Source organism: Rhinolophus ferrumequinum, chromosome 24, assembly GCF_004115265.2.
Source record: "Rhinolophus ferrumequinum isolate MPI-CBG mRhiFer1 chromosome 24, mRhiFer1_v1.p, whole genome shotgun sequence".
Lineage (NCBI taxonomy): Eukaryota > Metazoa > Chordata > Mammalia > Chiroptera > Rhinolophidae > Rhinolophus > Rhinolophus ferrumequinum.
In genome coordinates this window covers 5,417,534-5,442,899 of record NC_046307.1, presented here as the reverse complement: position 1 = coordinate 5,442,899, position 25,366 = coordinate 5,417,534, and the positions used below count along the sequence as shown (strand labels likewise).

Here is a 25,366-nt window from a genome sequence, read left to right as displayed (position 1 = left end):
ATCCAGTTTTCCCATAAGTCTTCCAATCCATGAACATGGGCAGTGTTCCCATGTATTTGGTTTCTTTAATTTCTTTTGGCAATATAGTTTTTTTTATTTTAAAATGAAGTCTTTTACTTCCTTGGTTTAGTTAATTTTTATGTACTTTATTCTTTTTGATGCTATTGTAAATGGAATTGTTTTCTTCATTTCCTTTTTGGGTTCATTGTTAATATGTAGAAATTCAACTGATTTTTATGTGTTGACTTTCTGTCTTCCTACTTTGCTGAATTTGTTTATTCTAAAAATTTTTTGTATAATCTTTATGGTTTTCTACATATGAGATCTGCAAATAGAGGCAATTTTACTTATTTCTTTCCGTTTTGGTTGTCTCATTTTATTTTCTTGCCTAGTTGCGCTGGCTAGAACATCTACCAGTATGTTGAATAGAAGTGGAGAATTCAGACATTCTTGCTGTGTACCTGATCCTAGAGGGAAAACTTTCCAGTCTTTTATCATTAAACATAATATTCTCTGTGTTTTTTTCACATATGGCTTTTATTACGTTGAGGTTTTCTGTTCATTATTTTCTGTTTATAGTTTGTTCAATATTTTTAATCATGAAGGATTTTTTAATTTTGTTAAATGATATTTTCTGCATCAGTGGTGATAATCATGTGATTTTTATCCTTTATTCTGTTAATTTAGTGTATTTATCAATTTTCATATTTTGAATAATCCTTGGATTCCAGGAATAAATCCTACTTGGTCATGATGTTTTGTTTGTTTGTTTGTTCATTTTTTTGAGATGTAATTGACACATAACATTAGTTTTAGGTAAAGAAAAAATAATTCAGTGCTCCTCATTTGTTTTAGGTCTATGCAGATATTCTATTTCTGTTATTTAGTTTTGGTAGGTTTCGTTTTTAGGACTTAGTCAATTTCATCTAGGTTATCCAGTTTGTTGGTGTACAGTTGTTCATACTGTACACTCTTAAAATCTGTTTTATTTTTGTGGAATAAATAGTAATGTCTCTTATTTTTCTAATTTTAGTAATTTAAGTTGTCTTTTTTTCTTAGTCCATCTAGCTAAAGGTTTATCAGTTTTGTTGATCTTTTCAGAGAACCAACTATTGGTTTTTTTTTTTTTTTTTTTAAGATTTTATTGGGGAGGGGAACAGGACTTTATTGGGGAACAGTGTGTACTTCCAGGACTTTTTTCCAAGTCAAGTTGTTGTCCTTTCAATCTTAGTAGTGGAGGGTGCCGTTCAGCTTCAAGTTGTTGTCCTTTCAGTCTTGTTGTGGAGGGCGCAGCTCAGCTCCAGGTCCAGTTTCTGTTGCTAGTTGCAGGGGGCACAGCCCACCATCCCTTGCGGGAGTCAAACCGGCAACCTTGCGGTTGAGAGCGCACGCTCCAACCAACTGAGCCATCCAGGATGCAGCTCAGCTCAACGTGCCGTGTTCAATCTTAGTTGCAGGGGGCGGAGCACACCACCCCTTGCGGGACTTGAGGAGTTGAACTGGTAACCTTGTGGTTGAGAGCCCACTGGCCCATGTCGGAATCGAACCGGCAGCCTTCGGAGTTAGGAGCATGGAGCTCTGACCGCCTGAGCCACCGGGCGGGCCCTGATTTTTTTTTTCCCCTTCTATACTTGATTGTCTAGTGTTAATATTCCTTCTAATCTTTATTTACTTCCTTATGCTTGTTTTGGGCATAGTCTATTGTTCTTTCTCTAGTTTATTAAAGTGAAATGTTAGGGTACTTGAAAGGTTGTTTTAAAGATATATATGTCTATAACTGTAAGTCTTTTGCTAAGAACTGCTTTTGCTGCATTTTATAAGTTTTGGTGTATTTTGTGTTCATTTTCATTCAGTATATTTTCTCATTTTCCTTGTGAATTCTTCTTTGACTTAAATTTGTTATATAGCATTGTGTTGTTAAATCCTCCAAACTTCCTTGTCTGTTTTGATTTCTAATTTCATTCTATTGTGGTTAGAATATGCTCTTTGTGATTTAAGTTCTTTTAAATTTTTTTTTTAATTAAAGTTTATTGGGGTGACAATTGTTAGTAAAGTTACATAGATTTCAGGTGTACAATTCTGTATTACTAGTTCTTTTAATTTTGTTTAGACTTTTTTATAGCCTAACATATGGCCTATCCTTGAGAATGTTTGTGTACTTGAGAAGACTACGTATTCTGTGGTTATTCTGTAGAATGTTCTTACGGTGTCTGTTAGGTCTTGTTGTTTATACTGCTGTTCAAGTCTTCCGTGTCCTTACTGATTTTCTGTATAGTTCTCTCCATTACTGAATGTAGATTTTGAAGTCTCTATTATTTGTCTTTCTTTCCATTCATTTCTGTCAGCTGTTACTTCATGAATTTGGGAATCTGGTTTGGTGCATGTATGTTTATAATTGTTATACTTTTCTATTAGATGGAAATTCAGTCTTTGTCTCTGGTAACCATTGTGCCTTTAAGTATATTTTGTCTGTTGTTAGAGAAGAAGCCACTTCCCTCTTTGTTAACTGTCTCCATGTTATTTCTTTTCCATCCTTTTACTTTCAGTCACTTCTTTGAATTTGATCTACAGTGTGTCTTGTAGACAGCCTATAGTTGAATCATTTTTTTACCCATTCTGTTAATTTCTGCCTTTGAATTGTAGTTTTAAACCCATATACTTTTTATGTAATTAGTGATAAGTAGGATTAATGTCTGTCATTTTGCTATTTTTTATGTCTTAAGATACTTTTGTTCCTCTATTCCTCTGTTAACTGCCTTCTTTTGTGTTAAGTAGGTATTTTCTAGTGTAACATTTTAATTCTCTTGTTACTTATATCACACACATACACACATTTTCTTATTGGTTGCTCTGGTTAAGTAAAGATTACATCTAACATCTTAATTTATTACAACCTAGTTTGGATTAATACCAAGTTAATTTCAATAGTATAATAAAACTTTGCTCCACTCTAGCTTTATCATTCTCTCCTCCTTTGTCATTTTATTGTCACACAAACTACATTTTTATATAATGTGTGCTCATCAACACAGATTTATATTTATTGCTTTATGCAGTTGTCTTTTAAATCAGATACGAGAAACTTTTTATAAAATAAAAATACATTTTTCTGTATTTTATATTTACCTATTTTGTTACCTTTTTGATGTTCTTCATTCCTTCATGTGCATCTGAGTCATTGTTTAAGTGTCCTTTAGTTTAGCTGAAGGACGCCCTGTAGCGTTTCTTATAAGGTAGATTTGCTAAGTAAGGGCTCCTCTTGAAACTAACTTGAAACACTTGCTTAAGTGTTCTGTTACTAGTAAAGCATAGCATGTTAGTCTGTTTGGGGAATCAGCTATATAATAATTATCAAATACCTATTCTTTGCCAGGTACTGGACTGACTAAGTGTTAGACATAGAGGTAGTGTTGGAAGATTCTTTTTTTTTTTTTTTTTTTTTTAAAGATTTTATTGGGGAAGGGGAACTGGACTTTCTTGGGGAACAGTGTGTACTTCCAGGACTTTTTTTCCAAGTCAAGTTGTTGTCCTTTCAATCTTAGTAGTGGAGGGTGCCGTTCAGCTTCAAGTTGTTGTCCTTTCAGTCTTAGTTGTGGAGGGCGCAGCTCATGGCAACCTTGTGATCTGGGAGGCAGCTCAGCTCAAGGTGCCGTGTTCAATCTTAGTTGCAGGGGGCCGAGCCCACCATCCCTTGTGGGACTCGAGGAACTGAACTGGAAACCTTGTGGTTGAGAACCCACTGGCCCATGAGGGAATCGAACCGGCAGCCTTCGGAGTTAGGAGCATGGAGCTCTAACAGCCTGAGCCACCGACCCGGCCCCCTGGAAGAGTCTTTTGTTAAGGCAATATACTTCTTGAAGTTCTGCTGTAGGATTGGTGCTGTGTGGACTTGAAGAGAAGCTTTTGGTATTATCAAGTGATAATCAGACCATATTGGAAAGTGCTTTGTAAACCATACTTACACAAATGTAAGATTATCTATTTTTATTTACTCAAAATATTCTTATTAAATGAACAACAATGTGAGTTTACTTTCTCACCTTAGGTGTCCTAGTTGTAAAATAGTGAAACTATCTGTTTTTATCACAAGAATAAAGGAATCACTTTTGCCTAGGTTGGAAAAAGTTGAAATTTCAAAGTAATATTCAAATATTTCTATACAATATAATTCTTTAGTATGACATTTAAAACTTGGAATTTGAAACCAAGTTATTTAATTTTTTTTTCTTTCTGGAATTGATAGAAGCAGTAGCAGACTGTTAGCAGATGTTCAGAATATGAATTTTACTTGTTTATAAGCCGGAACATTTATACTCTTCCTGACTTGATGAACTAATTCTCAAAATGGACAGTTTCAGCTTATAAAAAATAGCTTTTAGCTATCTCATAAATCAATTGTCTTAAAAGGATAAATTTTTGTCTTCTATTTTGCCATTGTTTTCTTATGCGAGTTTAATTTTATGGGAATTCTTAGTAACCAAAATGAGAACTTAGTCTACACAGAGTTCTTTGATAATTATCCTGCGAAGTACTAGTGCTTTCCCCACACCCTAGGACGTCTTTACCTTAAGTCCTATATTACTGTACATTCTTAAGTTATTTTAGAAGCTATTGTTTTTTGTACAAATAGACAACAATAATGTGTGCTTAAAATTAAAGAGGATAGATCTCATTTAGGTGTTCTCACCACAATAAAAATTTTAAAATAAAGGAAAAAAGATACCGTAGTACTATGATTTAGCTGATTTTGAATAGTTCACTCAACTGTAAGTTTTGGATATGCCTGGTATCAAAGGATTATCCACTCTGTGGTAACATTAATAGAACACAACTTAAGTTTTTGTCTCAAACATCTAGGAACATACCTGGACTACCTGAGCTTGTTTTATCTTAGAAATGCAATATAAGTCTGGTTTGGATCTCTTGATGGAAATTTCTTTAGTGAAAACACTCAAATCTCACCTAAAATGTCCTTTAATCACAGCTTTTGGCTCAGGAGCCACTTCTTGATTTTGATTGCAGAAATGTATCAGCCCTGTAAAGAAAGCGGTGACAAGCTTTTACAGGAGAGTTTAATGTGTGACATGTTACTGTCAGTAAGGAAAAAGAAATGGAGATTTTGAATCAAGTTAGTTTTTAGGTTTGATTTAAACAAAGAACACAAATTCTGACCGTATTTACTTATAGTTAAAATTAGAGGAAAGCATGGTGTTGTAGTGCAAAAAATATGGCCTTTAGAATCAATCAGATGTGGGTTTAAATCTCAGTCTTTTGTGATTTAACCATTTTGATCTTGTTTATCTGTAAAATGGAGATAATGCTATTTCATAATGTTATGGGTATTAAGTAAGATAATGTATGTGTACCGGTTTTTTGGGCCTGCCGTAATAAAGTACCTCAAAGTGAGTGGCTTAAACAACAGAAATTGAATTGTTTTACAGTTCTGGAGGCTACAACTGCAATATCAAGTTGTCTGCAAGGGTTGGTTTTTTTCTGAGGGCTCTGACAATCTGTTCCATGCCTTTCCTAGAAGCTGGTGGCATCAGACATTCCTTGTTTGTAGTTGGAGTTCTCCCTGTGTCTTCACATCATCTTCCTTCTATGTGTGTCTGAGTCTGTGTCCAAAGTTTTCTTTTTTATAAGGACACAGCTATATTGGATTAGGGACAACTTTAATTGACTTCATCTCGATTATCTGCAAAGACCCTATTTCCATATGAAATTACATTTACAGGTATGGAGGTATATCTTTTGAGCGAGCACAGTTCACCGCAATAGTGTATATAAAAAGGCTTAGCCCCAGTGTATTTCTTCTGACTGGACATATAGGGATATTAGGAAAAGGTGTTATGAAATATGCCTGTCGTGCCATTCTAAGCTCAGATGACATTTCTTCACTCTAGTCTTTTCTGTTATTCCTCAATTATCTTGGGATCAGGAATTCATCGTTGTATCTCTTGTAAGTTTGTGTATAGTTGAATTATTGATTTAACAAGGAGTTATTTGGGAGCAAGGTGAAATTTTGAAGCTCTTCTGAAGAGAAGAGTCATATTCCTTTCCCCCGCTCCCCGTGTTCTTATTTTGTCTATTTTCATGTTTTGAGGCTTGTCTTTGGCATTCTTGCCTGTGTCTGACTTTATGTGTTAAGGTCAGTATGATTTGGATGTTGTTGTCCATTAATAATAGTATTAACAATATGTATTTGTATAGACATTTATTCCCAGTGGATTTGCATATATTGTTTTATATGGTCATCATGGTAAATCAGTCAAGACTGTAAAGAGAAAATTAGTATTTCAGGTTTGTAAAAATCTCCACCCATGATACCATTAATGTAATAAAACTTTGTTTGTGTTTCTCAATGACTTTATTTTTTTATCATCATTACAGTTTCAGCATAGTTTCTAAATGGTTGGTATGTTGTATGTGTGTATCCCATAACTTTATCTGCACTTTGCATATTTCATTGAGTTGTCAGCATAATTTGTTTAATAGGTTTTTTGTTGTCATAAATACTTGCCTTAAATATTTTTTTGCAGTCTTTTACTTATTTGGATTATTTCCTTTGGATGAAAATATTAGGAATAGAATTAATAATTATTTCATTTTTATGGTTTGTGGTAGATTGAGTTGTCAGCATAATTTGTTTAATAGGTTTTTTGTTGTCATAAATACTTGCCTTAAATATTTTTTTGCAGTCTTTTACTTATTTGGATTATTTCCTTTGGATGAAAATATTAGGAATAGAATTAATAATTATTTCATTTTTATGGTTTGTGGTAGAGATGTTACTTTCCTGATTTTATGGCTTAGGAAACTGAGGCTGAATTAACTGGTTTGTTTAAGGTGGCATAATTTGTGATGGAGTCAGAAGACAGAACACATTACTGCTTTGTCTGGGTGTGTGATTCTGGCTTCTGGCTTTACCTGATACCGCTCATGTTCTTTTTCTGCCATCTGTTGAAGGTTTGTGTTTTATGGCTATACTTCCTGATGATAAAATCACTTTGTAGTAGTAATATGTGGGGAAGACAGAACCAACATCATGTCATAGGTTGATATGGCTGAATTTGTCATAAAGCACATAACAGTCATGGGGTTTTATTGTTATAGGATAATAAAGTAGTGGTTGAGAGTTTGGGATCCAGAGTTGGATTGCTTAGATTTGAATCCTGGCTCTGCCACTAAATAGGAGTAATAATATAGTATCTACCTTAAGAGGATTAAAGGAGGAACAGTGCCTGGCACATAGCAAACATCAAGTAAATGTTAGTGTATTTAAAGTCATTTAGGACTTGACTAATCAGGCAAATTTCATATTCAGTCAAGATTGCAAAATAAATTAAGTGATCACAAATTAAATTATATTAGAAATTTATGGGAAACCTACTCAAATTGTAGTTTTCAGTACAGGCAAATAAAAGACTTGTTTTTCCATCCCATCTTGGTATCTTGGTTTTAAAGCCCAAAGCCAATTAGCTTTGAAGTCATGTTCCCCCCCGCCCCCCATAACTTATAAACTGGTATCAGGCAAAAGTGGCCCCTTGGGCTTTTAAAAACATTTATTTATATAATAAGATGTAGTTTCTCTCTCATTTCCTAGTAACTAGATACGTGAAGAACTAATCACACACAGTATTTTTAGTAAGGGCATTCTGTGAGATTTAATTTAACTTCTGTGTGAATGCAGTCTTAAAAGTTGAATGGGGACTTAACAAATCATTGAATGGAGACCAATCCAATGGTATCCTTGGGCTTCAGTCATTATTCATTATTTTTATTTGAATGACTTCAGTCAATTAACTCAGCTTATTCTTTTTGTATACTTATTCTGTTCCAGGTGGATACTGATTTAGGCATTCAAGAGGGAACATTGAGTCTGAGGGGGGAGCTCACCAAGTCTTTTTGAAGACTTGGCACTTACAAAAAATGGTAATAGTATTTGTACATCCCCTTGGAGTAAATGGTGTAGGTTGTTCTTTGTCCAAGTACCCTTGGTGCTTCTCTTGGCTACTCAGAAATATGTCAGCACATTGTAACTCTTTGTGTGGTTTATCAGGTTTGAAACTTGGGTTCTACAAAACACAAAGCTGTCTTCCTCTCAGGGCAAGAGATGTGTACTGTTTGGGGTGTTAAAGGCATGAATGTGGTTTAGAGCTGAGATGGTGGCATTTGGATTGAACATGAATTAGACATACTGTTTTTGGAGAAAAGATGCAGCCAGGGTTTCTGCATTGGACAAGTCCAAGAAGCTTGATTCATAATGTATTCTGCATGACCAGTGTCCCTTGGAGTTGTGCAGTGCACTGTTTTGGATGCAGCCTCTCGCATGTATTCTGGGAAGTATCCAAGTCAGTTGTATTGGCATTGCTAGAATCTAGCCTGTAGCTTTCAGGATTATTTCATTCAAACCATTATTGTTAATTAATAGGATGTCTGTCTTTATTTGGGAAAGATGTAGAATATCACCTGCAGAAGGGACAACAGTGGCTTTTTCCACCCTAGTTTTATTGAGATATAATTGACTGACATATTACAGTCTGTTGTCATTGTTAAAACTCTTTTCATAATTTTTTCTTTTCCTGCAAATGTGTTGTGATCCAAGGACTAGGGCAAAGATATCTTTTCCTTGGGATGATTCTGTTTATTATTTCAGTTCTTAGCTCTATAAATCAAAATAGTGTATTTTCCCAGAATGTAGATAATTACTTATATAAAACAAATATAAATTGAGAGCTACCACTATATGAAGGGTTATGTTATGAATAATTAAGACAAAGAAGTTTAGTTGTAATTGTTATTAAGCTGAAGTGTTTTTATCTAGGATTTTTTAGGTATTGCTTGCTCAGGCTAGTGGGAAGATGATACTATTTCAAAAGCTTTTGATTCTTATTGATGCCCCATGTTTTGTCTTATCTAAAGTGTCAGCCCAAGAAAAAGTCTACACCACTGAAGTATGAAGTTGGAGATCTCATCTGGGCAAAATTCAAGAGACGCCCATGGTGGCCCTGCAGGATTTGTTCTGATCCATTGATTAACACTCACTCAAAAATGAAAGGTAATGCTTGCAGTTGATTCTACATGGTAAAATACAGTTTGCAATTATAAACTTGCAGTTGCCTATTGTACAACGCAATTTTTGTTGCCTTTAGTAATAATCCATTTTTACCTTAGAGCATTTCATGAATGAGTTCTTATTAATGTATTTTACTTTTTTGGATTTTTTAAAGGTGTGTTTTATTTTACTCTATAGTTCAAAAATTGTCAATTATTCTATCTGTAGATTCTAGGAAAATGTTAGGCTTATTACCTAAAGTTTACATTGTCCAGGATCACTTTTCAGTGTATTTACGTTTTTCTACTTTAATCTTCAGGTTTACATCATTTTTGTTTTAAAGATGAAACAGGGATAAAAAATGCTTAAGTTATTTTGAATTGTAAAATCTTGATTTAGAGTATTACCATTAGTTACTGTAGTTGGTTACTTATGTTTGAATCCTGTTTGAATTCAGGAGTCTTATCTTTAAATGGTATATGATGGAGCGGAAACTTGATCTTGAGCTCCCTTTTTTCTATTAATGTGGTTTGTAATTTTACTGTAGTTTTAGTATATGTATTTTAGTTTTTGAATGGTCATATACACATAGATTTAAAAAATCAACTCATTACCTCGTTTTATCTGCCCCATTTACCCCTCCTTTCAAGGACTAACCAATTATTATTAATGTTTCTTTCTAGAGTTTCTTTATGTAAATCCACATACACATTCTCATCTCCCTACCTCTTTTAACATAAAAATAGCATATTGTATGATTGTTCTACAGTTGCTTTTTTGACTTCTTGGGGACTTTTCCACGTTAGTGCATTGAAAACTTTTTTTTTCCTAGCTGCATAGTTTTTCACTTTTTTAATACACTATATTTTACATAACCATTTCCCTACTGATGGATGTTTAAGTGGTTTCTAATCTTGTGTTGTAAAGACAATTACATACATATACATATAAATATACAAATGTGTATATATGTATATACATACATACATGTATTTGTGTGTACACACAATGATGTGAAGAATAACAGTGTGTGTTTTATGTATACATGTGTGTCCATCTATCTGTAGGATGATTTACCAAAAATGGGTTTGCTGGATTTGATTTTATATTTTGAATATTGAATATTGAGTTGCCCAAAGACCTTTATAGCTCTGTTTTTTTGTTTGTTTGTTTTGTTTTTTTCCCCCTTCTGCCTCTCCGCCCACTCTGGTTCAAGCCATTGTTTCTCAGTCTAGTTGTGTAGGACACAGCTCCCTGGCTCATACTGGTGTTATGAGGCTTGGGCTCCCCACCCTGCCCCCTAGCTGAACTTCGGCTGCTCATGGCAGGCCACTCCTGCAGCCCAGCTCCAGGGAGAGCTGTTGTTCACAGTGTTAGCTGTAGAGGGTGCAGCTTACTGGCCCATGTGGGAATCGAACCGGCGACCTCAGCATTCGGAGCACAGCACTCCCAACCACCTGAGCCTCTGGGCCAGCCCGACAGCTGTCTGTTTTTAAAAAAAGTATCTTAATTTTTGTGGTCTGTTTGGACATTTAAATTTAGAAAATTCTTTCTGTCCCCGCCTTTTCCCTTTCTATGCCTGTGGGACTACTGGTTTCTTACTGTGTATTATAGTGTTCTTCATGTGCACCAGTTGGGTCCAGGCCATTTATTTGACAAATACTAAGTATATTGTATAGATACTGTGCTAGGTATAGGGATCCCGTAATGAGCAAAATGTGAGTCTTTCTTGCCCTCATAAACAGAATTCAGTTAAAGAGACATGACACCAGCAAATGATCAGAGAAATAGACAGTTACTTAACTGAGGCCCGTGTCCAAGGAAAAATACTGGTTTACAGTCAGTGATATAGCAGAGCTACCTAACCCTGGACTTTTGGTGCAGGGGTATTCAGGGCCAGTTTTGCTAGTAAAATTATCTTTGATCAGAGAACTGAGAGGATGAGTAGGACTTAACTAAGGACAAAAGGGGAAGATGGTTCCAGGTAAAAATATTATCTGCTCCACCCCTGAGAAGGCTGCAGCCCATAGAGTGATGGAAGGTGGCACAGTATGAGGCTGGGGAAGTAGATACGTGTCATTCTGCAACATCTTGCAGACTTCATTTAAAAATTTGTATTTTTTCCTAAGAACAATGGGATACCATTAATGGGCTATGAGCAGAGGGTGTTGTGATCTTATCTGTGTTTTTTGTTTGTTTTTAATTAAAGTTTATTGGGGTTACAATTATTAGGAAAGTTACATAGATTTCAGGTGTACAATTCTGTATTACATCATCTATAAATCCCATTGTGTGTTCACCACCCAGAGTCCGTTCTCCTTCCATCACCATATATTTGATCCCCTTTACCCTCATCTCCCACCCCCCACCTCCCTAACCCTCTGGTAACCACTAAACTATTGTCTGTGCCTATGAGTTTTGTTTCTTCATTTGTTTTTCTTGTTCTTTTGTTGTTTTCAGTTTTATATCCCACATATTAGTGAAATCATATGGTTCTCTACTTTTTCTGTCTGACTTATTTTGCTTAGCATTATAATCTCAAGATTCATCTATGTTATTGCAAGGTCTGTGTTTTTTTAAGGTTCACTCTGATTGCAATGTAGAAAATGGAATAGGAGGGACAAATAAATTAGAAGAGATAGTTAAAAGGGTCATTGTGGTGATTATGGTGAGATGAAAGTGGTGAAAATAGGAGATAAAATCTGTATGATTTGGTAAGGGATGGATAATGGGGAATGAGGGAGAGTAAGATCCTAAGGTTTCTAGCGCCCTGGTTTCTATATCTCAGGATGGCTCCCCGGTTTTTAGCTTCACCAGTGCATAAATAGTGTTGCCATTTATTGAAAGTACTAGAGTATCTATAACTCAGGGGTGACATCTACTTGCTTGTATTCATTGAAGTCATGTGCAGGGAGGGCATGGATGAGATGGTCTTGGGACAAAATATACAGTGACTAAGAAGGTGGCTTTGAGAAAGCCAACATTTGAGGTCTATATGGAAGAGACTGAGCTTGGAAAAGAGATGGGAAAGAGTCAGTAAGAGATGGAAAACCAGGAGACTGTGATATTGATGACAAGTGTTTTAAGAAGGAAAGTGAGGTAAATTTCGTTGAATGTTGCCTGGAGATAAATAAAATGTCCATTAGGAATAAGCAGGTGAGGATCATTGGTAACATTATTTTTTTGGTCGTATGACTGTGGCTGAAGTGGAATTAGACTGATTTGAGGAAATGGAGACAAAGGCAGAGAAATGGAGGTGCTACAGCAAGAGAGATGTATGGGGTCCAGAGGATTTTTAAAACCTGGCAGGATCAAGCAGTTAGTGGTGATGAGAAGAGCTCTGGAGATAGGGAGCGGCTGAAGAAGGGAGTGGAGGAGGATCAAAGATGCAATCATAACATAGGATTTCTGAGAAGGGAAGAGGGAGGTGGGATTCACGTCGCAGTGAGGAATGGGCCCTGAAGGGAGCAGGAGCAGCACCCCCTTCCAGGGTTTGTGTTAAGGGTGGCTGAGGGTGTGTGCAGTGGGATTCCTATCTGGCGGGTTTCTGAGTCAAGAATGTGGTCACACCAGAAGTAATTGCCTTTACTGGCAGGAAGATACCATGTTTTGGGGGCTAGAAAAGGTTAAAACTCTTAAATTCAAAAGAGCTTCCCAGAAAGGCTGAATTCATATAGCTTCCTACTGGAGAAATGATAAAACGTTAAAATGGATCTATTTAACCTTACAGCTCCTTATTTCATATTACTCCCGTTTTCCATTTTCTCTTTGCATTTTGTACTTTTCGCTTTTGTTTTCTTTTCCCCTATAGTTTGTGGAAAGCTATAGTCAGCCAACTTCTGGGAAGCTTAAGTAACACTCTTAGTTAACTTTCCATTTTTCTTTGAATGTGCTCCTTTTTCTGTTCATCTCCTTCATAACACATTCCCGGTAGAAGCACCAGTCTTGCTATTGATACTGCCCAGTAGCAGAAATTTTGGATAGCTATCAAAGTAATCCTGATTCCCACTACAATGAAATTATGACCACTATTAATGTCTGACTCTCCTGTAGCAGTAGAAGTTACCAGTGTAAAAATTAAAAGTTATAGTGCAGTTTATATATTATTGTGATCATGTTTATTTTCTTAGTGAACCAAAATATTCCAAATAAACTCAAATTTTTATAAAGTGTTTTGGTTTTCATCTTTTAAAAGTCATTACTTATATGTACAGTGCATATAATTTAAAAAGTCAAATGGTAAATTCTACACGCCTTGTTAGGAAAACAACCTGCTGTTGCTCCATTGCTCCCTCTAAGCACCTTCAACTTTACTAGCTGGATCTTTTGATATTTATCTCTGTATCTCAAAACTCCAACCTTCTGGATTATAGACTTGCATTGGGTTCCACCTCCCACCCAATCTCCAACATCCTTTTTTCTTCCCCATTAGATTGTGATTTTGGTGAGGAATTCAGTGTGTACGTTGTTATATCAGTGTACACAGTACTTTACTTGCTTTGTCCTCACCACGTTTTGTTTTTCATGGTAGGGTGTGTGTATGTGTGTGTGTGTGTGTGTGTGTGTGTGTGTGTGTGTGTATGTGTTGGTTGGTGAGGGAGATAGTTTTTAGTATTCTGTATATTTATAAAACTTCCCTAGTTTTTAATTTTTCCTCATGATCTGATACATTGGTAATTTGTCATTTTCGTCATCTTGAAGAAATCTCACCTAGAGCCTTATATTCCTTCAGTGTACACTAGTTACCTTTTATGCCTGGTGAACAGCTGTCATCTTAAGGATCCGGTTCAACTCTTTAGTGTTGGATTCCATGACTTCCTTGTTTGGGGTTTACTCACTCATTTTGAATGTATGCCAAGTTCTTCAGAAGTTTCCTGAGAAAGGGAGTGTGGGAGGTAAATGTTTTGAGACCTTGCATTATGTAAATACATTTTTTATTCTTTTCCTACACTTGTTTGATAGTTTGGCTGGTATAAAATACTAGGCTGGAAATAATTTTTGCTCAGAATTTTGAAGGCATTGCTCCATTGTCTTCTAACTTCCAGAGTTGCTATTATATTAAATTTGAGGTTATTTTGATTTTTGATCTTTTGTATTTGATTTTTGTCCATCTCTTTCTGAAAACTTGTAGACTCTTCTCTTTGTTCATATAGTGTACAAGGCTATATATCTTGCTGTGATTCTGTTTTCCTCCATTGTAGTGGGCACTTAATATGGGCCCTTTTGATCTACAAATTTACTTTCTTTAATTCTGGGATATTATCTTGAATTATATCATTGATTATTTCCTTTGCTCTGTTTATCCTCTTTCTGTGTAACTCTTAATCAGATGTTGCCTCTCCCGCATTGGACTTCATAATTTTTTCCGTTTTTTTTTTTTGCATTTTTGTTGTTTTGTTCTTCCTACTTCATAGAGAGTTTCCTCAACTTTGTCTTCAAACCCTTTTTGAGTTTGACATTTTTGTTATGTTTTTAATTCTCAAGAATTCCTTTTTGTTCCCTGCATCTCATTTCATTAGCACAATATTCTTTTTTTTGTTCTCTATTTTTTTTGTTTGAGGCTTTCCTTATATCTGTGTTCAAGAGTGAGACCTAAAGAGCATGTGGGCACTTCAGAATGTGTAGAGGTTGTCAACCTTTAGTTTCTTTGTACGCTGACCGCCTTGGTCTCTTGTCAGTACCTTTTCTGTGTTTTTTCTTGGCTTGGTGGGACTCCTCAGAGAAGATTCTTTAGCTTCCTACCAAGAGAGTAAGAATCTGGTTTCTTGTGTTCTGGGAGCTCAGTGCAGGGGAAGAAGACGGGGTGGTGTTAGCGTTCAGTTTACTTGTTCCCTACTCTATTTTTTGGTACGGTTTTATTTCTGGACTGTGCTTGGTGTTGATCAGTCTAGAGACCTGTTTTATTCCGTCTAGTAGAAGGAGCTCTAGTCTTCTCTGGGCGAAGGGGTGAGGCATGATCTGGTGGTTTGGATTGGAGGAGGTAATTTAGATACCTGAAGCTGCTTGACAGCTTTCAACCAATCCTCCATTTTACCCTCCTAAACTCCAGAGGTACAAGGTGTTCCCAGTTCCTGTGCCTTTAAAATGATGCATGGTGTAGTTACAGTTGGTTCTTGGCTTTGCTCACTGATTTGGCATTCTTGGATCTATTAAGTTAGTTACTATAATGCTTAGCTATGTGCTTCCCGGCTTCTAAAACTGTATAGCACACTTGCACAGCCACTCTGTAATTTACACTCAGCTGTCCTCTCTTGTTCTCCCTGTCTTTAATGGATTTATGTCTTGAAAGTCTCTTTACTGTAGCTTTAGTAGAGATTAACTTCATCTTGACCTGGAAATACTCTTAACTTTAACAGACTTTCGGCCAATCTTGTTTTTAGACTTTTCTATACTTCTACTTCTAGGGTATCCTTCACACAGCAACCTGGGGATAAATCAGATTGCTTCTAACTTTTCTCAAGGCAGGCTTATCTTATCATTCAACTCTCTTAGGTTTAACGCATCACCATCTGACTTCCAACTTTCCCAGATTTTTATTGTTTCTTTTTCTATACTTTGTCTTTTGTATTTGTTCCTTTTAAAAACTGTTTTTACTGGTTTTTAGTGGGGTTTCAGAAGGGAACAAAACTAAGTTTGAGTATTCAGTTACGTTCTTTACCTTTAAAGATTTCCACTTTAAAATTATTTAATTAATTTTTTAAAAAATTCTTACAATCCTTGTTCATTTGTGTCTGGCTTATTTCACTTAGCATAGTATCTTTAAGGTTTATCCATGTTGTATTATGTATTTCATTCATTTTTAAGGCTCAGTAATATTCCATTGTATGTATGCAGTAGGTCCCCCCTTATCCTTGGGTTTGCTTTATGCAGTTTCAGTTACCTATGGTCAATTGCAGTCCAAAAATAGGAAATTTCCCCAACCACCCACATAGTCTGCTCCTGACATCCAACCATTGACATTGTTAAGGGTCAGTGATCCAGGTCCCTGAAGCAAATGATCCTTCTTCTGACGTATTGACAGGTCGGTAGTAAGCCTAGCGCTATGTCACAGTGCTTGCACTGTTCACTTTGATCTTATCATCTCAAGAAGAAGGGTGAGACAGTACAAGAAGATATTTTGAGAGAGAAACCACACTCACATAACTTTCATTACAGTATAATTATTCTATTTTATTAGTTATTGTTAATCTCTTACTATGTCTAATTTATAAATTAAACTTTGTCGTAGGTATGTGTGTATAAGAAAGGACATAGTCAGTATAGGGTACTGTCTGTGGTTTAGGCATCTACTGGGGGTTTGGGAATGTATCCTCCACGGATAAAGGGGAATTACTGTATACTACATTTTGTTCGTTCATCTTTCAGTGGATTGTTTTAACCTTTGGTTATTGTGAATAACGCTGCTATGAACATTGGTTTTCAAGTATCTGTTCTGACTTTTTATTATATGACAAGTCTTTTTGATTTGTCTTAAAATTTTTTTTTTCTTCAAATTTTGTTCTTTTAATTTTTCTTGCTATTACCTTAGTTTAGGTTCTAGTTATCCCATGTGTACACTGTTTTGATAATCTCGGGTCTAGTGAGTCTCCTCTCGTTTCCTCTTAAATATGTTATTCACAGATCAAGAAGATTTATCTTCCTAAGATGCAAAACTAAGCCTGTGGTTCCACAGTTTAAATGAGACTCCTCGTTGCCAACATTGTAATGTTCTGGCTCTTACCATGGCATCCACGCTGTTTCAGGTCTGGCCACTGCTTACTGGTTTAGTTTCCCTTTCCTTTCACTTTATGATTTAGTGTTCTGAACTACTTGTAGTTCCAGCCATTTTCGTTGCTTTTATTCATTCATGCCTTTGAGTATCTGGGCCCTCATACTGGAATCCTCCTTCATAAGCAGTTTACCTTTAAAAGTTCTGCCCAGGTGTCCCATTTGTCCTCCAGTTATTGTTTTCCACTGTTTAGTGTTGTTGTTTTTGTTGTTGTTGTTATTATTATTTTAAGTGGTGAAAGAGTAGTTTATTAAAAGAAATAATTCACTTCAAAGAAATAGAAGCGGACCCGAACAGTAGAGAATGGCTCAAGGGCCAGTGTTATTTTTTTGAAAGTGAATGTTTAGTTACTGGAATTGTCATCATTTTACCACAGTCTATTTCTGTACTTCTTACCCAACAGGCAGTGAGTTCTTTTGTCTTTTCTATACTGCTGGCACATCATAAATGTTCAATCTGTATTACTTAATACAGATTTGTTGAATATACTTATTTATGGGAGAATGATTTAATTCTCAAATGGACTTTAAGAACCTCTATATAAGTATATATATATATCTGACCAATTTTAATCCCTCATTATAAGTGGTTTCTACTGAAAGATTTAACTTAATAGGTAGAGTCTAAGGAATTCAGTTGTTTCAGTTTTTAAAAATGGAATAAACAGAAAATTTAACCAGGTTTGTAATTTTATTATTAAGCTATATTTTTATAGAAAAACAACCATTTCAACAAAAGTTTATGAGACCTACTCATAGGTACGTTTCATTTCTTGGTTTTACTGCTTTGAAATTAGCATTTATAAAGACGCTTTCATTGAAAGTAACTTGACATTTTGGCTACTTTCCAATTACTATGAAGATAGGAGTTTTGAAGGTATTCACAGCTTGTTCTAAAGTTCAGTTTATAAATCTCTCCTTCCCTTTTTCTTTCATTCTGAAGGAAATGGGCTTTTCCTGTTTTTTCAGAGAGTTGTTTACATTCTTTTTTGCCTTTTGAAACAGAATATGATTCTTGTAAGGAAATTAGATTTGAATTAAAGTGAATTTTTATTTAAAATGATTTCCTTTTCTAGAAAGAGACAAATCATTTGTAGCCCTGACTATATTTCTTTTTTGACATTTTTTACTGATATGAAAAATGCTAAGTGTATGGGAGATACATACATTAGATAAACTTGATTATAATCTTTTCTGGATGAGATTTTTGTTTTTATTTTTGGTAATTGTATGCATAGAACTTTCAACAACGAGGAAACTGTAGAATAACTAGACTTCTTTTTGTTTTTATTGCTGTTGGGATTTCTTTTTTTCTTTTTCTTTTTTCTTTTTTTTTAATTTCTGTATTTTGAAATAGCAAGTTCCACTTTCTCTGCAGAGCCAATGTTGTATTCTGAATTTGCCCTCTGTGAAGTTATTGGACTTACTGTGTCTATAAAATGGGGATCACACTACTTGTTTCTTAGAGTTGGTTGTTTAGAAGAATCCATGCCACACACCTAATATAGGGCCTGGCCTGGAATAGCTACTCCATAAATGTTAGTGTGTTACACATGGCATGGTGTTGAATGTAAGGAGCATTTCTTCCTCCTTACATTTTAGCATAGTGTTTTTAGAGTTTGTGTGGTGGTTAGTTCTTGTTCATTATTAATATTTGTGGTGCTATAGCTTATATGCCCTTTGTATTTTCCAGTAACAAGAGTGTAAGACTTTATAGACTGATGGTAAAAGGAACTTCAGTTGGTTGCTACATGAATTTGTTCTGTGATTAGCTAATCAACCTCCAACCGGTTTAGAATATATAGCTTATCAGACCAAACCATTGACTTCTTTCGTAAATTTAATTATTTTCTTGCTATATTAATTGAATAGTTAAAATTTTCCTTCTATCTCACCTACTTCAGTTTCTTGTTCAGATTTTTTAGCTTGTTGACTTAATTAATTTGGTAAAGAGAAGCTTCTTTGGCAACAATGGTATGCCTGTTATCTTGATGATGAACAGTCATGTTTTTAAAGTAATGACACTGGTTCTTATCCTTATTTAGTTTCCAACCGGAGGCCCTATCGGCAGTACTACGTGGAGGCTTTCGGAGACCCTTCAGAGAGAGCTTGGGTGGCTGGAAAAGCAATTGTCATGTTTGAAGGCAGACATCAGTTTGAAGAGCTACCTGTCCTTAGAAGAAGAGGGAAGCAGAAAGAAAAAGGATATAGGCATAAGGTAAAAACAACAACAACAGACCTTCAAATGATCTTCTTGGGTGGGCAGGGAGAAGGTACAGAAGAAATATTATATTTTTGAAATGTAAGTTACTTCCTGTAGTAGTAGGATATTTGTATTTGTGAGAAAATAGGTAGAAGGCAAGGGTTTTTGTTTTTTTCTTTTTCAGGGGTGAGATGGGGCTAGCCTTCCAAATATTTACACTCAGTTTTTTGAGAGATGATTTCAGCTAATTTTTGCCATGTCACTTAGATGTGACAATAAAAAGTGGCATAATCATCATCTTTGGTTATATCTTATGTAAGAAGAAAATAATCATCAAAACAATATTCTACTTTCCACTCTCTGGATTAATCATTTCTCTTAAAAATGAGAAAGATAAAGGTTTAAACATTTTTGTTTCGTTTTTGTGTGTGGTGGTGAATGCTTAAGGTTGCAGTTTCAAAACTGGTTATGTTTTAGTGAAGAACATTTTGGGTTTTTTTTTTGTTTGCTTGACGTTTTATGTTGGCCAAGTAATTTTTTGGCATATTTTAATATTCTTTTATAGTCAATTCTAGAAGGGGAAATAGTTCCTCTTAGATTTGTGTTTCTTACTTTTCTGTGTATACATCCTTTTAGACTATAAAAATCATAATTAGGATAATTTAGAGTCAGTATACAGTCCCTGCTGTTTTTGAGTTTTCTGAGGACCAATGTCTTTAATTCTAAAACTAGTGTGACAATATGTTCCTTGTGTGTATTAATATGTGTGGATTAGAAATAATTATAAATATTTAATATGTCATAAGGTTGATGCTCCAAAACAACTAGTATGTGCTGCTGTTAAGTTAAAGGAGACTTATAGCTACATCCTTTCTAATACTTTGGGTAGTTGGTGGTGGGGAAGTGTCAGAGTTTTTGTGTCATACCTTCAGCTATGTAGATTAGCCAACTCCCTTTTCTGAGATGTTCATTAGAGCTCTCAGGTTCTGGAAAATTGATTTACTCTGGTCGCAGTCGCGAGAATTAATGGGTGTGTGTTTGTATGTAAAATTAATCAGGTGGTCAGTTTATTGCTTTATAAGAGGAGGCTACCTGTCGAGTGACCTGAATTTTTACATGTTTTGCAGAACATCCCTTCCACAAGTATTTAAGTATTTGTGAACACTCAGTGTTAGTGAGAACCTTGACTAATACCTATTCTATGAAGCCAAGGAGAGAAATAAATAAGAGTCGGGAAAATTAGGTATATTTCACAGAACCTCAACGTCCTCATGCTTTGAGGAATCAAGGAAAGAGCTTACGTAATTTGTTACACCCAGGGTGTTTTGGTGTCTCTGGACTGCTTGGTTGAAATCCAGATTGTATGTAACATGTATAGAAGAACCTTGATTAGCCAAGGGCCTACTGATAACCTGAGGTTCAGATTTCAGATCTCCTAGGGCAGGTCTGATCCATTCATTTCTCCTGTTCTCATTTTTTTTCATATTCATCTTCTTTAGCCTTTTCCTTTTTCTTTATGCAGCCGAGCAAGTGCTTGGCCTTCATAAGTCAGGAAGAAAATAAATCCTTATTTGAAGTGTGGAGAGGTAAGTCGGAGGGTCTAGTTATTTCTTGATTTGGTAATGTGATGTTGATTAATAATGTAATGTTGTAGTCTTAATCTATGGTCCACTCCTTTGTGCTTATAAAGGCCGAGAGAATGGAGGATTTATGAGATCAGTCTTTCCTCTGATGATAGATCTTAGTGGTGATGTAGTGTTGAGGACTCCCCGTTAGTTAAGCTCTGGGTAAGCTGTGGGTGCTAGCTACCTGGCTGGTCCCATAAAAGGGCCTTGAAGGAAGTAGAAGATACTTTGAAAGCTGATTTGTGAGGTGTCCACTGATCAACTCCCTGTTGCCCGTTCCCCTTTCTTTGATTAGTGACAATCTTTTTCTCCTTTAATTTAAGGTTCCTCAGAAAATTTTGAGTAAATGGGAAGCCAGTGTTGGTCTGGCTGAACAGTATGATGTTCCCAAAGGGTCGAAGAACCGAAAATGTGTCAACAGTTCGATCAAATTGGACAGTGAGGAGGATATGCCATTTGAGGACTGTACAAATGATCCTGAATCTGAACATGACTTGTTGCTTAATGGCTGCTTGAAATCTCTGGCTTTTGACTCGGAACATTCTGCAGATGAGAAGGAAAAGCCTTGTGCTAAGTCTCGAGCCAGAAAGAGCACTGATAATCCAAAAAGGACTTGTGTGAAAAAGGGCCACATGCAGTTTGAATCACATAAGGAAGAACGTAGGGGAAAGATTCCCGAGAACCTTGGCATAAACTTTATTTCTGGGGATGTATCTGATAAGCAGGCTTCTAATGAACTTTCCAGGATAGCAAACAGTCTTACTGGGGCTAGCACTGCCCCGGGAAGTTTCCTGTTTTCTTCTTGTACAAAAAACACTGCAAAGAAAGAATTTGAGACTTCAAATTGTGACTCTTTACTGGGTTTGTCTGAGGGTGCCTTGATTTCTAAACGTTCTGGAGAGAAGAAGAAACTCCAACGAGGTCTGGTGTGCAGTTCAAAAGTTCAGCTCTGCTATATTGGAGCAGGTGATGAAGAAAAACGAAGTGATTCCATTAGTATCTGTACCACTTCTGATGATGGAAGTAGTGATCTGGATCCCATCGATCATAGTTCAGAGTCTGATAACAGTGTTCTTGAAATTACAGATGCTTTTGATAGAACAGGGAACATGTTATCCGTGCAGAAAAACGAAAAGGTAAAGTATGCTAGGTATCCTGCCACGAACACTAAGGTAAAAGCAAAGCAGAAGTCCCTCATTACTAACTCACATACAGATCACTTAACAGATTGTACTAAGACAGCAGAGTCTGGGACTGAGACATCTCAGGTTAATCTCTCTGATTTTAAAGTGTCCACTCTTGTCCGCAAACCCCAATCAGATTTTAGAAATGATGGTCTCCCTCCAAAATTCAACACCCCATCCAGCATTTCCAGTGAGAACCCACTAATAAAGGGTGGGGCTACAAATCAAGCTCTGTTACATTCAAAAAGCAAACAGCCCAAGATTCGAAACATAAAGTACAAACATAAAGAAAATCCAGTTGTAGTAGAACCCCCAGTTATAAATGAGGACTGCAGTTTGAAATGCTGTTCTTCAGATTCCAAAGGCTCTCCTTTGGCTAGCATTTCCAAAAGTGGGAAAGTGGATGGACTGAAACTACTGAGCAACATGCATGAGAAAACCAGGGATTCAAGTGACATAGAAACAGCAGTGGTGAAACATGTTCTGTCAGAGTTGAAGGAGCTCTCTTACAGATCCTTAAGTGAAGATGTCAGTGACTCTGGAACATCAAAGCCATCAAAACCATTACTTTTTTCTTCCGCCTCCAGTCAGAATCATATACCTATTGAACCAGACTACAAATTCAGTACGTTGCTGATGATGTTGAAAGACATGCACGATAGTAAGACCAAGGAGCAGCGGCTAATGGCTGCTCAAAACTTGGTCTCCTATCGGAGTCCTGGTCTCGGGGACTGTTCCACCAGTAGTCCTGTAGGGACTTCTAAGGTCTTGGCTTCAGGAGGCTCCACTCACAGTTCAGAAAAAAATGGAAATGGCACTCAGGATCCAGTCCATCCTAGCCCTAGCGGGGGTGACTCTGCACTATCTGGGGAGTTGTCTGCCTCTCTACCTGGCTTAGTGGCCAACAGAAGAGACCTCCCTGCTGCTGGCAAAAGTCGTTCAAACTGTGTCACTAGGCGCAACTGTGGGCGATCAAAGCCATCATCCAAATTGCGAGATGGTTTTTCAGGCCAGATGGCCAAGAACACAGTGAACCGTAAAGCCTTAAAGACAGAGCGCAAAAGAAAACTGAACCGGCTTCCAGGTGTGACTCCAGAGGCTGCACTACAGGGAGAGAGTGGGGTTTCAGAGAACGGCTTTTTGAGAGGTGGTGCAGAAAACCCTGCTAAAGAAGAACCCCTTCAATTAATGGGCCCTTTAACAAATGAAGACAGTGCACGTTTTTCCGATGTTCATTTTGACAGCAAAGTCAACCAATCTGACCCTGATAAAATTCCTGAAAAAGGCCCCTCTTTTGAAAATAGAAAGGGCCCAGAGCTGGACTCTGAAATGAACAGTGAGAATGATGAACCCAATGGTCTAAATCAAGTGGTGCCTAAAAAGCGATGGCAGCGTTTAAACCAAAGGCGCACTAAACCTCGTAAGCGCACTAACAGATTTAGGGAGAAAGAAAACTCTGAGGGTGCCTTTGGGGTCTTGCTTCCTGCTGACCCTGTAAAGAAGGGAGATGAGTTCCCAGAGCATCGACCTCCTCCTTCGACAAACATACTGGAGGATGTGCTCACAGATCCAAATCACGCCGGCCGCTTAGATTCGGTTGGGCCACGGTCGAATGTTTGTGATAAATCCAGTGCCAGCATTGAGGAGATGGAAAAGGAGCCAGGAATTCCCAGTTTGACTCCCCAGCCTGAGCTTCCTGAACCAGGTAAGGATTCTTGACTGCCGCAGAAAGGGATTAGAGGAAGTTGTGATAATGAACCACCTCTGAAGTCGGTCTGTTTTAATGGAAGGGCTAAGTGTAAATTGGGAGGGAGGGATTATCACTTGAAGAAACAGCTTTATGCAGAAGCGTCTGAATGTTGAGGACCAGGTTTTTGTATATTTTTAGAAGTTGTTTAATCAGAAGCTCATTTTTCCCCCCTTTTGCTTTTAGTAGTTTTCAGTAACATTTTGTTGGTTTTCCTACCTTTTTAAATCCATAAACTTTTTGGGATTTGATCTGGTATTGTAGGTAATTGAGAGATTCTAAGCCTGAGATTTAAATCCAGTTGCTTACAGAAAGCAAATAGATTTTATTGAACATTAGGTTTCCGTTGACCACAACGTAAGGAAAATCCACCTGTTGTGTAGTAGACAGAGGGGACATACGCTTTTGAAAAAATGCAGGTGTTCTGTAGCACATGTGTTACGGCCCTAGATGTCTTACATCACTTCTGGAATAAGGTTTGAGAGTGAAGTACCAGCTATCCTGCCTCAGCAGCAGAAAGAAAACAGAAGTCTTTCAAGATATTAATAAATACATTGTAGTTATTGAGTATAAAACTGACTATTCCTAAACATAAGATTTCTCAAAAATTGTTTACCATAGTAGGTTTTCTAACAGCTATATTGATATAATCTACATACCATGAAATTCATCTTTTTAAAGTTTATATTTCACTGATTTTTAATATAGATTTGTGCAATCAACATTATCAATTTTGGAACATTTGCATCACCCCAGAAAGAAACCTTATACCCTTTATCAATTTCCCTTCATTTGTCCTCAATTTATATAGATTTGCCTATTCTGTGCAATTTATATAAATGGTATCATACAATAATTGTGTTTGGTTCTTTCACTTAGCGTGCATAAGTGCTTTATTTTTATTGTGGTAAAAACATAGAAATTTACTCTCTGAACAAGTTTAAAGTGTATGAGGTGTGATTAAAAAAATACGGTAAATGTTTAAATTTAAAAATTTTATTACTGTAAAAGACACATTGTCATTAATCCCCTTCGCTTCCAACACACTTATCCCATCGTTCTTGCCACTTTTAGAAGCAGTTCTGGAAGTCTACTTTCGTGAGTTTCTTTAGTTGCACTGTCATGGCTGCCTTGATGTCCTGAATCATTTTGACTTTGGAGAAGAGCTAGAAGTTGCATGGTGCCCGAGCTGGTGAATAAGGTGGATGAGGACACACTGTAATGTTTTTATTTGACAGAAATTGCCATCTCCCAGAGGCGATGTGTGACACGGAGCGTTGTCATGTTGGAGGACACTTTAAAACACATCTCTCCACTGTAGCTCACTCCCGACTGCACGGAACAAGTTGAAACTTGTCACACAGTCTTAGTAAGGTTTGACACGCCACTACCCGTATTGAAGATCCATGCCTTTCTGTTGGATGGCACGTGGCAGCAGCATTCACTGTATTTTTTTGATCACATCTCGTACGTTGCAGTATTAACGATATGCACATTGTTGTACAACAGGTCTCTAGGACTTTGTCATCTTGCATGTCTGAAACTCTATATCCACTGAACAATAACGCCTCGTTTTTTCCTTTGCCCAGCCCCAGCAACCACCATTCTCCTTCTGTTTCTCAGAGTTCAATTACTGTAGATACCACATATAAGTGGAATTACACTGTTTGTCTTTTTGTGATTGGATTATTTCATTTAGCATAGTGTCCTCAAGGTCTATCCATGTTCTAGCATATAACAAAATTTCCTTCTTTTCTGAGGCTGGATAAAAGTACTTTATGTGTA

General features: G+C 36.5%; 1 protein-coding gene across 7 annotated transcripts in view; it reads left to right on the top strand.

Moving 5' to 3' along the window:
• The window catches only part of NSD1 (nuclear receptor binding SET domain protein 1), a 164,757-nt gene that overhangs the window by 51,235 nt on the left and 88,156 nt on the right, over positions 1 to 25,366 (top strand). For all 7 annotated transcript variants that reach the window (XM_033095854.1, XM_033095857.1, XM_033095853.1 and 4 more), the window contains 3 exons: positions 8,923 to 9,058; positions 18,868 to 19,040; positions 20,974 to 23,539. In XM_033095854.1, coding sequence (XP_032951745.1) covers positions 8,923 to 9,058; positions 18,868 to 19,040; positions 20,974 to 23,539 — 2,875 coding nt within the window. The remainder of the gene's footprint in view (positions 1 to 8,922; positions 9,059 to 18,867; positions 19,041 to 20,973; positions 23,540 to 25,366) is intronic.